The sequence below is a fragment of the Epinephelus lanceolatus genome, chromosome 21 (assembly GCF_041903045.1).
Source record: "Epinephelus lanceolatus isolate andai-2023 chromosome 21, ASM4190304v1, whole genome shotgun sequence".
Classification (NCBI taxonomy): domain Eukaryota; kingdom Metazoa; phylum Chordata; class Actinopteri; order Perciformes; family Serranidae; genus Epinephelus; species Epinephelus lanceolatus.
In genome coordinates this window covers 26,158,297-26,169,508 of record NC_135754.1, presented here as the reverse complement: position 1 = coordinate 26,169,508, position 11,212 = coordinate 26,158,297, and the positions used below count along the sequence as shown (strand labels likewise).

Sequence of the window (11,212 nt, the reverse complement as noted above, 5' to 3'; positions counted from 1 at the left end):
TTTACACACTCTCCCATGACGGTGAACTAAAACCCTTTGGCCTGAGTACCAAACAAGACATTAGATTACATAATTTTCGGGTTTGGGAGATACAGGCTGACATTTTTCAACATTTTAACACATTTTTCGAAGAAATAATCGACAGATTAGTTGACAATGAAAATAATCGTTAGTTGCAGCCCTAGTGTGCAGATGAACAGAGTTTGGCTTGGCCCCCGTGCCTCTGCCAGCACCTGAACCTCCTTCACCAGACGGGCAGGGCTCACCGGGGGAAGTCAAACAACCTTCATGTGATGACACAGAGCTGGTTGAATATCAGCAGAGTTTCCCTGCTTCCCTTCACTGGTTCCTGTACAGCAGGGTCGGCCTTTGTTTCACTGTTATAATCATTACAAAGCAAAAGCAGCATGTGTATACATTCAGTAGGCTATATCTTCAGTAGCTAGCTAGCTAACCCTACACTTTTCAGAGTTTGATTTTGGTTTTGGAACAGGGAAGAAACATATCTTTTTCCAACCTCTCCAGGTAACGATTATCATTAATGCACGACGTGCCCCAGGCACAACATTTAGCTCCAAATCCACAAAACCAGCCTGAAAATGAAGGAAATCTGAAACGACTGCATGAGAGTCAATGGAGCACAGCTGTGTTGTTTTCGAACCCTGATGCTACGTTATGATTGGCCAGTTTGCGTCCGTGGATGGGACTTAGTGAAGGGTCAACTGGAACTGGGCTTTGGTATTCGATACCTTTTAGCTATCGACCAAAATAACCCAGTAGAAGTAGCACCGAAACTTCTCCAATCATTCTATTCCTGCATTGGATCGTTTTTTTACCCAGATCTAGAAAATAATTACAATTTGTATGGTTTTACTTGCAGCTAATAATCGCAAGTGTTCTTGGATTTAACGTGACATGTCGTCCACTACCACAGCAGGTACAACCCAGACAGTCTGTGGTGTTGGCAGTTCAGTGTGCCGAGATGCCACCAAAGTGACTGCTTCTATTCACATGATGGGTATCAAATGAGGTAGACAGAAAACGGTATCAAATGAAGTACTCTATTGGTATCGGTACTGTAACCTTAACAGTACTGGTATCATAATAATAAATACAAAAAAAAAGACCTAGTAATATTAATCTAAAAATCTAATAATGTGACGCTGCCAGGGGCCCTTCTGCATAAGTACTTTTACTTTTGATAGTTGTAAGTACATCTTGCTGATGAAACTTGCGTACTGTTAAGTACTTTGTTAATACCGGACTTCACTGTGGTAATGCTACTTTTATTTAGGTAAAGACTCTGACGGAGACTCTGCTGCTGCTGTTAGCTGAGCACATGCATTAACAGCAAGGTCATTGTTGGAGACGTCTTTAATACAACAATGCAGACTGACCCAATAAAGTATCAGGAGAAGACAACCCCAGCCGTAGTAGTGGTACTACTGATGAGCCTGTGTTTGTGTGCTGAAGCGGGGAGCAAGTAGGGAGGACGCCAGGCAGGGGTGGGAAGTCCGGTCCCTGTTTCTCTCTCTCTCTTTTTCTTTTTTTTTTTTTTTTGGAAGGCGGGTGGAGTGGTGGAGCTGAGCGGCGGTTCACCCCAGAGACCTCCCTCCCTCCCTGCGCTGGGAAACAAAAGGGGCTTTTTCTCTGAGGAGCACAGTGACGTGGGAGGCGGCTGTGAATGTGGGCCATGTGTCAGAGCTGCTGCTGCCGCTGCTGCTGCTGCTGCTCCGTTTGTCTGCTTCCCCTCCCTGACCCCGCTGCCTGTGCAAACCTCCAGAATTATAATGTCGTTAACTTTTTTTTTTTTGATTCACTGCTCCAGTGCGACTGCATACCACTTCTGCATGCTGTGACGACGCTTGTCATTCCGAGGGAAGAGAAGTCACCTCATTAAAGAGCGTCTGAGTAATTTGAAGATTGCTTGACATGCTATACTCCAGGCGCAAATACCACACAAAGCATAACTGTGGGATTAAACTCGCCTACAAGCGCCAATACATACTCTTGTAATGGACTGGGTTATTATGCTGTAGCATGAGAATCTGTATGCTTGCATAGTGAGGTCATATTTACATTGTCACAGAGCTGCTTGAGCTACATGCAGGCTACTAGCTTTTCACTGGTTAAGCCCTTTTCGGATAATGAGTCGAGAAGGAAATGGGTAAACAGAACCCTTGTAAACGTGCTGTGTGGCAGCCTGACACACGGAGGGCCCCCGGCCTTTAATCAGCGGAGTGACAGAAGTGAAAGGAGGCTGTGTTCTGAGAGCAGATAGGAGTACGACAGGAGGAGCATGTCGTGCCTATGTTCTGCAACACGCTTGTCCACAACCCTCACCAGCACTGACTGAAGTTATGCAAAGTCTTATCTGCTCTAAGCGTGATTCACATCTTACTTTGTTCAGTTTTTATGCAACAGATTTCCCACAGTGCGCAGAGGAGTTCTATGTCACATGTTTCAGGTGCACTACGGGACTGTTCTTTACTCATCAGAGGAGGGGAGTGACTGAAAAAAATCTTGACCAGCCCAGAACCTCACTGAATGACTGGAAAAATGCATGCTGACCCTAACCATATCTATACATTTTATATTCACACCACATGAAGGTGTTGGAGCCAATGCAACAAACAATCAGCACAGGAGTGAAGCTGCTTTCACACCGCTGCGCAGTAACCACCCGACATCTGCCTACCTGCAAGAGTGTTACCCCCAAAAGCAAAGCGTTTTTAAAGGCTGCTGCCACCACAGTCCACGGCTGCGATGCCAGGCATGTGCTTTGGTGAACACTGGCTGAGGTGCAAGCTAGCTTGGAGCTGCAGATGGTAACAAGTCACTAAAATTACCAAACACTTCTACATATTTGGACAATTTTCCAGTCATGTGACATTTGGTATTCCAGCCCAGTTTTTCTTCTGGTTGTCTTCATAAATTGTTAGCAACATAACTTCTCCATTTTGTTTTCTTTCTGCTTCCATGATGGCGGCACAGCGGTGCAGTGGTTAGCATTGTCGCCTCACAGCAAGAGGGTTCCTGATTCGTGGGGGAGCCCTTCTGTGCAGAGTTTGCATGTTCTCCCCGTGTCAGCGTGGGCTTTCTCCAGGTACTCCGGCTTCCTCCCACAGTCCAAAGACATGCAGGTTAATTGGTGACTCTAAATTGTCCGTAGACCCCCCACCCCCCCCCCCACCCCCCCACGACCCCTTGAACGTTGTCACCAAAACATACTCTATTATCTTAGGCAAAATGCAAATCCTCTTTACAAACTGCATCATTTCACAAGCTGTGTGCGTACTTCCATCCTCCCTTCCTACCACACAAAACCAGCAAAATTGAATTGGCCTAACATCACACACACTCCCAAACTCGCATCACAGCATGCACACAGCCTGTTTTAGCAACACGTGTGCATAATGACCAATTTCCCAAAGTCGTATCCAACAGTGGCTGGCAATAATAACATCAGTATCTTGGCATGGCGGACGTTATTTGATTTTCAAAAATGTACCCTTTGATGTTTGAAAGTTAAAAGTTGAAAACAAAATCTTGGAGCTGAAAAAAGCCTTGGTTTTTCTCTACTGTCACGCATGCAAGAGCGCAGAATGGGATGTTTTTGACAGGCTCTACTTGGTGCAAACGGTTTAACTTTAAATTTACAGTTTCTGGTTGTGATACATGGTTGGTGATTTTTAAGAGAACATGCCTTTAAACCCATCGTCAGGTTTTAAAGTTCAGATGGTATTTAAGAGAAACATAAAATACAACCATTTAAAGTAAAGCCAAATTAAGAAAAAATCCTTGACATCCCTTCCCCATTTTGCACCACTCTCTTCCCCCTCCTAAGTAATGAACGCTCCCTAATGATGCATAACTTGTTTGTCTGTTTCTCTGTAATGACACAGTCACTATAATGGTTTTCCCCTCCACATGTCAACTATTAAAAAGTCACAGTTTTACAGTTTCAAATTCGTGCAAAAACTCTGTGAGCAGTTCTACATTTTTCCACAAAGAAAAGAAGAAATCACGTCCCCAGAAACAGCAAAATATTTTTTTTAAAACAACTCTTTTATCAGTGGTGGAACTTTTCAAAAACATGAAACCATATGTGACATGAAACTAAATGTTGGCGCTAGCTTCTAGGTTTGGTGCCTACCCCCGCTTGGCAGCTAAAATGTGGTTGGGGTGAAAAAGTATTTAGCAGTAGCACCCGGCCACAAAACATTTCCAGTTGCAGTGCAAGTGTTTTCTGAAGGTTTACTAATGCAAAGGAGCCAAACACTGAGAGCAAAACCTTCAGCCTGAGCTCTACATGACATCTGAAAAAAATACAAAAAAAAATCTGTACATATTCACTGAATCAATACACTATTGTATCTGGAGGTAGTTATCAGGTTGAATTGCACCCACCCACACTTTCATACAAGAACCAAACCACAAATTGACTTTTTAAAGTTCTGTCAGTGTTATGTCTGAGCAGCAACAGTCTGCACACACATAGAGGAGATGTACAAGGTCATACAAGCCTTCTCAAGTTAAATAATTGTCCCTACAGCAAGAGGACTGTGTGATCCAAGTTGTGAGTGCTTTGGCTTTTACAAAAGGTAACTGGACACGTTCGCAGGAGAGAGCCCCAGCAGAGTCAGACGGCTTTAAAATCGAGGTCAGCTGTAAGCCTTCAGACCTTTTGCAGACCAGGACAGTTAGTTTACACTGTGTGGTGACATGCGACCACCCTTTCTCATGGATTATTATACATACGCACACGCTGGGGTATGACATCATGGGGTCAGCGTCTGGAAAGCCAGGGCGCTGAAGCTTTAGCAGGCAGTTGAGCAGGGGTCGTGTCCCTGGAGGGGCCTGTGACGGCTGTGTGACCATGCCGGAGTACAGACCGCTCTGTGTATGTACTGAGACACTTCTCAGATTGCTTGTAAAGACTCCGAGGGAGGAATTGGGGTGGGGTCAGGGACGGCCATGAGAGGGAGGAAATTCAGGCCTCTGCTCCAAACCAGACGACTTCTGAAGTTTCAGAGCCCTCCCACGCCACTGAGCGCTGCTGGCACGGCTGCCCACGAGGGAAGGGGAGTGATGAAATGTGGGGAAACCATGTGGCTTGGCGAGTACGAGCTACACATGGACCAGCGCCCCACACACAGGAGGGAGGGGACAAATAAAAGCCACTGCCAAGTGCAATGTTTCCATGGATAACGGTGCATTCAGGGCTGCAGGTGTGCGGCGTTGTCTGGTCAGCTGACCTGCCGTTTCCTGTCAAACAGGAAGAGCCAAATGAGTGGAGATGAAAGTTCAAGGTAGCACACAGCTGGCAGTTGTTAAGGTGGGCGAATGCAGGTGTGCAACAAGAGCAGCAGTGTGCGTGCCGTGTAAGTGGAGCCTAACCCAAACAGATGACATAAAAACGTATAGGAATGTTGCCGCAGAGTCACACCGCAGCCGTGTGTTTATACTCTGCGAGATCTCAAGAGGCCTCATTTCTAAAAATGCCTGACTTTATTTCAGATTTAATTTCAGGATCATTCCCACAACTATGATTTTAAATAATTCAGAGTCAGTGGAAGTCACTAATCTCATCAATGACACGTTTAAAACATAAAATATAATCACACCTTTGTTGGATTTGGTTACAAACTGTGTCTACGAGTAGTGACAGAGAAAGTGAGCACTGGATACTGGAGATCGGCCATGACACATTTAACAGACCACCACATTCTCCTCCTCATGTAGCATGTGTCTGTCAGTTTCCTCCTGACAGACACATGCTGCGGGGCTTTTCGTCCCTGAAGTGTCAGTCAGCGTAAGATGAAAATGAGATCATGAGCTTAATGACCTGAGGTAGTGGAAGGAGAGGAGGGAGGCAAGGGTGGGGATACTCTCGCAGGAACATATCATTCATAATTAGTAATAATCCTGGTCTGGTGCGAGTGCAGAAGCTGCTACGGTAAGATAAACATCGAGCTGAAGCGTGCTGCAAATTATGGGAGTGATATGCAAGAAAAAAAAGCTTGGAAAATTATGAGTTCAAGACTGGGGATTTTTTTCTGGATAAGATGATTGGAACAATCTTTAAAGGCACAGTTCACCCCTAAATCAAAAATACATATTTTTCCTCTTACCTGTAGTGCTGTTTATCAGTCTAGATTGTTTTGGTGTTGGAAGCATTGCCTGAATAGATGTCTGCTTTCTCTCAAATATAATAGAACTAGATGGCACTTGACATGTGGTGCTCAAGGCACCAAAGAAATAAATTTGAAAAACTCAACAGCAATGTCTCTTTCCAGAAATCATGACCCGGTTACTCAAGATAATCCACAGACCTTGTTGTGAGCAGTTTCATGTGGGAATGACTTTCCTTCTACCGAACTACACCCGCCAACTGTATCATTGCGCAGAAGGAAGTGTGCATCTACTCATGGACAAGAGGCTCTTTAATGATTTCACTGTGTTACTGCTACTATTACTTTACTTAAAAGAAGTGTAGCTTCATGTATGGAACCTTTTTTTGTTCTGAACTGCACCCGCCAACTGTATCACTGCGCAGAAGGAAGTGTGCATCTACTCATGGATGACAGTTTGTGACAGTGCAAGATGTAAACATTAATGGCACCCTACTTGGTTCAGGCTGTAACATTTGCAAGCTCAGTGGTGCTAGGTGAGCTAGCAGTAGATGCATGCTTCCTTCTACCCAGTGATACGGTTGGCAGGTGTACGTAGAAAGAAAATAGTTCCTCCGAGACAGCTCTACAGCCGATATCTCCAACACTCAGCAACTCACATCAAAACAATATAGACTGATAAACAGCACTACAGGTAAGAGGAAAAACATGTATTTTTGATTCTGGAGTTGCTGTCTCTTTAATACAAATGTTATATTAATCCACAAATATAATTTCTAATAATACATGATGTTGTTGCATTGCTATTTTGGTTTAGAATACTTCTCATATTAAACTGATTAAACTGTTAAACAGAATATAAAATGGGGTCCATCTTGACCTACAATATTAAAAGGCTGCTTATATTGTATGTTAATGCAATGGTGGTAATAATTCAATAATACAATATAAGAATAATATAACATCCTGAAAGAGGCACTTCTACATATTTAGGGCTTTTACTTTAAATACCTAAGTGTATTTTGTTGATAACAGTAAATGTAAAGTTTGGAACACATGACTTTTATGTTACAATGTTTTCACTGTGTTACTGCTACTATTACTTTACTTAAAAGACGTGTATGCTTCGTTTTCTTTGTACTGAACTACACCCACCAACTGTATCACTGTGCAGAAGGAAGTGTGCATCTACTCATGAACGAGAGGCTTGTGCTTGTGACAGTGCAAAATCTAAACATTATGGCTTCCTCCTTGGCTGAGCTGTAACATTGGCTAGCTCAGTGGTGCTTCATAAGCTAGCAGCAGATGCACTCTTTCTTCGGTGCGGTGATTCGGTTAGCAGGTATAGTTTGGTATAAAGAAAATAGTTCCTACGTAAAACTGCTCAAAACAAGGTCTGTGGATTATCTTGAGTAACCAGGTCATGATTTCTGGAAAGAGACATTGCTGTTGAGTTTTTAATTTTTTTTTCTTTTGAGCACCTCAAGCCAAGTGTCATCTCCTTCCATTATGTGTGAGAGAAGGCAGACATCTCTACGGCCAACATCTCCAACACTCTTAGTTTTGCATATTGTTTTACTTTATTTTTGTTGCTTTGTTTTAATTGTATATTGCCTTTGTTTCATTATATTTTGTGAAGCACTTCAGTGAAAGGTGCTATATCAAATAAATGTATTATTATTATGTAAGCATACTAACATATGCCATCTAGTGCAGTTGAGGCTGATGGTTTTGCAGCTAAACCAATTATTCAATGATTAAAATTGTTTTCTGTTCATTTACAGTTGACTGACTGAAGTGACTAAGCTCCTTATCGCTTCAGGACTAACTGTGTTTACTTGAGAGTAAGTACACTTAATGCATGTCAACAGTGAGGTTAACTGCGGTCATGTAGTGACGAAACAAGACTGAACACAATTCATATGTAAAAAAAAAAAATTCCAAAGACGAGGCCACAACAACAGCTTCAGTCAGTCAAGGGTTTGACAGTGTATTATGTCTTTCGATACTGTCCCGTGGCAGTGAGGTCATACATGCCCAGACATGTCTCCTGAAATGAGGTCATCTCTATTATTTGAAAGGTAATCTTGCTTCACAGTCTGCGGTCACAGCCAGGGAATCAATGTGCTGCACTCTTAGAGGACCGTATCACTGTTTACCTATTGTGGCAGCCTACAGAGGTAAACTGCTGCTAATTTGTAACTTGTGTGAAACGGATAGACGACCTCAAGCCAAATGTGAGAGGTGTGGTTATCAGTGTGTTTAACAGCTAGTGATGATGAACCTGCCAAGAGGTGGTGGTGTTAAAAAAAAACTGTGGCCTACATCCTTCCAAAGTTACTGCACTTCCATGACCTGGAAAAAAAAATAACTAAAGCCAAGTGAATTCATTCGAGAGTAGTCAAATACATGTTTAATAGCTCCATACAAGGCCAACAGGCGGGAACATAATGGATGAAACACTGAGTCAAACAATGTGGAAGCTGTTAGAAAACTGGGTACCAGCTGCGAGTACTTTGCCGTGCACATTAATATTTATTTCCCAATCAGATATAGGAGTGGCACACCCGGCTCAGGCACAGTTTCATAATCCTTCGTAGCATTTCATTACCTTTAATTGCCCAATAACATTCAAGCTTGTGTCAGCGAATGGTGAAGTGAACCAGAAGGACCTCAGTGAATCACTTGGCAATGGGCTTTTGTTCTTGGTGAATCTATTTGGTGCACTAAAACCTCGGGGGCAGCGATGGAGAATCGTTTGTTTTACGCCCCACTTCCAGAGGCCTCTCTGATCCAGCTGGCACACAAAAGCCCAATAACCAATTTTTTCCCCCCCTCATCATTTTATTTAACCTCACTGTAGACACTGGAGTGGACCTCTAATGAGCAGCAATTAACAGCCTAACAGTGATGGGACAACCCCCAGCAGAGGTGGCTTACAGTCAAGTAAATAAAGATAAGCAGTCGTAGATCTGCGATTCTTCACTCTGATGATGGAGCGCTGGTTTCATTTTTGTTTACAGAGGGGGAAACATGAGCTCATGCGCCGGCGTAATTCATCACACTCAGCTGGGTTCTGCATTTATCATCTCCGAGACCAGCTCACTTCCCATTTCCAGCGATTTATTTTTGTAAAACAAAAGCAGCTCCGATATAAAATCCAGTTTAAACCAGAGCCAAGGCTACGTTTACCCCAGTGCTTTAAGACCTTGAGACCTTTTTTTTTTTTCATAAAAACAAGTTCTGTGAAATTCAGGGAGACAAATGTTTTCAACAGCTAGTAAAAGAGCTTTATTTATTTTACTGACTACTCCCTGCTGCTTTATTAAGCCGGTGCATGTTTTGTGTAAAGGGAGTGAGTGAAAGCAACTTTACCTTCATATAACAGGCTTAATTAAAGGACGTTAAAATACACTACAGCGACAGTTCAATTGTGCATTTCCTGTTTAACCTGTCTTCATGTATCTCCTCGAAGAATTTGAGTGTGAAACAGCAGCACAAACTCTGAACACGCACTGTTATTTTACATTTCTGTCAGTCAGCAGCTGGTTACAGGCACATTCGTGTCAGCTTGAGGTATCTTATCTATGGCAATCATGTACTGACAAATGCACAGTACAGCCCTACAGCTTATCTCCTGCAGACTCAGATAATGGTTCTGCAAATTTTATCCTAGTTTGTTTTACACTATGTGGAGCACCAGGTGGGCGGGTGTTTCCCATATATGACAGTTCATTGACAGGTACAGGATATACAGTATATGGGTGGTGTTTTAGTTTTGTACTACTATGACATGTTACTTAAAATACCTCAGTGCTACATACCCTTCCTACTAGAGATAACAATTAGAGGAGCTCTATACGATACTCAGAGCATATCTATGATTGAGAGGTTGTCTGCACATGGCTCTCAACATGAAGGTGGCTGAGCCGGCAGCCAGCAGCTAACGATGCTAACAGCGCAAACAGTGTTGACAGAGCTAACGGGGAAACGGAGGATTGGTGCTACCAATTTGCGACGATGCCTTCCTGTAATCAGCGGTGACCTCCATATGAGCGCAGTGCAGAGCAGCAGTGATTAGCTAGCCAGTGGGATGCACACCATGGATGTATAAAGAGAACTGGATACAAAGTTGGACGCGGAGCCCCGTTTAAAACCCAAAAAGTTTGATTTCTCAGGCATGAGATTACCTGGATTGTCCGCATCGTGGTGCCAATAGAGCAAGCGCACTAGAGACTTACGACAGCCGAGCGGCTAACTCCTGATTTAGCCCTCTGCAAACTTATATAGGGATAGAAATGTTTTAATCGTGAAATGATATCGGACCAAAAGGAATCAAATCGATAGCGAAACAAGTCATTTCGTGAATGTTGTGACGCCCCAAAAAATGCATCCATTGAATTACAGATGCCTCTTTCACAATGTAAGTCTATGGGAACGAGTCTTGTTTGGCCTTTCACGTGACAGACTTGGAGGATGTTCCTGGGAACTTGAATACACCCACATGTACGCCGGACCAGACCCGCTACCGCAACAAAAAACAGAGAAGCTCGGATTACAACACAAAAAAGCATCGTGACGCCATTACTCCACTTTACTTTACATAGCAAACAGTTTGTTGCTATATTAATGCTCTGAATATCGTATAGGGATCCTTTAAGAGCTATATAAAAATACTATCGAGCACCAGCCTGTATCACCCAGGGTCACAGTTAATGGAGAGTTTCCAGTGTCCGCTGCCTTGTACTCAGTGCCTCTGATTGAGGATCATGTCCACAGCCTGAGCCAGGTTGTCCACAGTGCTGTCAGCCGTCACAGTCGAGTGCCTCTCATCACTGGGCCTGAGGAAGGAGAGGCAAAAAGCACACGCTTAAGGACACGCAGCATGGGAAGAAACAGGAAGAAACAGCCTCCACACAAGAGTCAGTAAACAACTTGCAGTTTGATGCTATCAGCCACGTTAACAATACTGAATGTATAAACTGGAAGAGAGCAGGGCGCGATGGAGCAAGAAGACTCAGGAAAGGCAAAGCTTGAACAGAACCAAGCACTCGACAGGCTGTGTTGTTTAAGCTTGA

General features: G+C 43.4%; 1 protein-coding gene across 1 annotated transcript in view; it reads right to left on the bottom strand.

Annotated features, from left to right (window-relative positions):
• Positions 1-8,524: 8,524 nt before the first annotated feature.
• lhpp (phospholysine phosphohistidine inorganic pyrophosphate phosphatase) overlaps positions 8,525-11,212 on the bottom strand; it is a 43,302-nt gene continuing 40,614 nt past the window's right edge. The window contains exon 7 of the mRNA XM_033611552.2: positions 8,525-10,975. Within this exon, the coding sequence (XP_033467443.2) occupies positions 10,882-10,975 (94 nt within the window). The 3' untranslated portion in view covers positions 8,525-10,881. The remainder of the gene's footprint in view (positions 10,976-11,212) is intronic.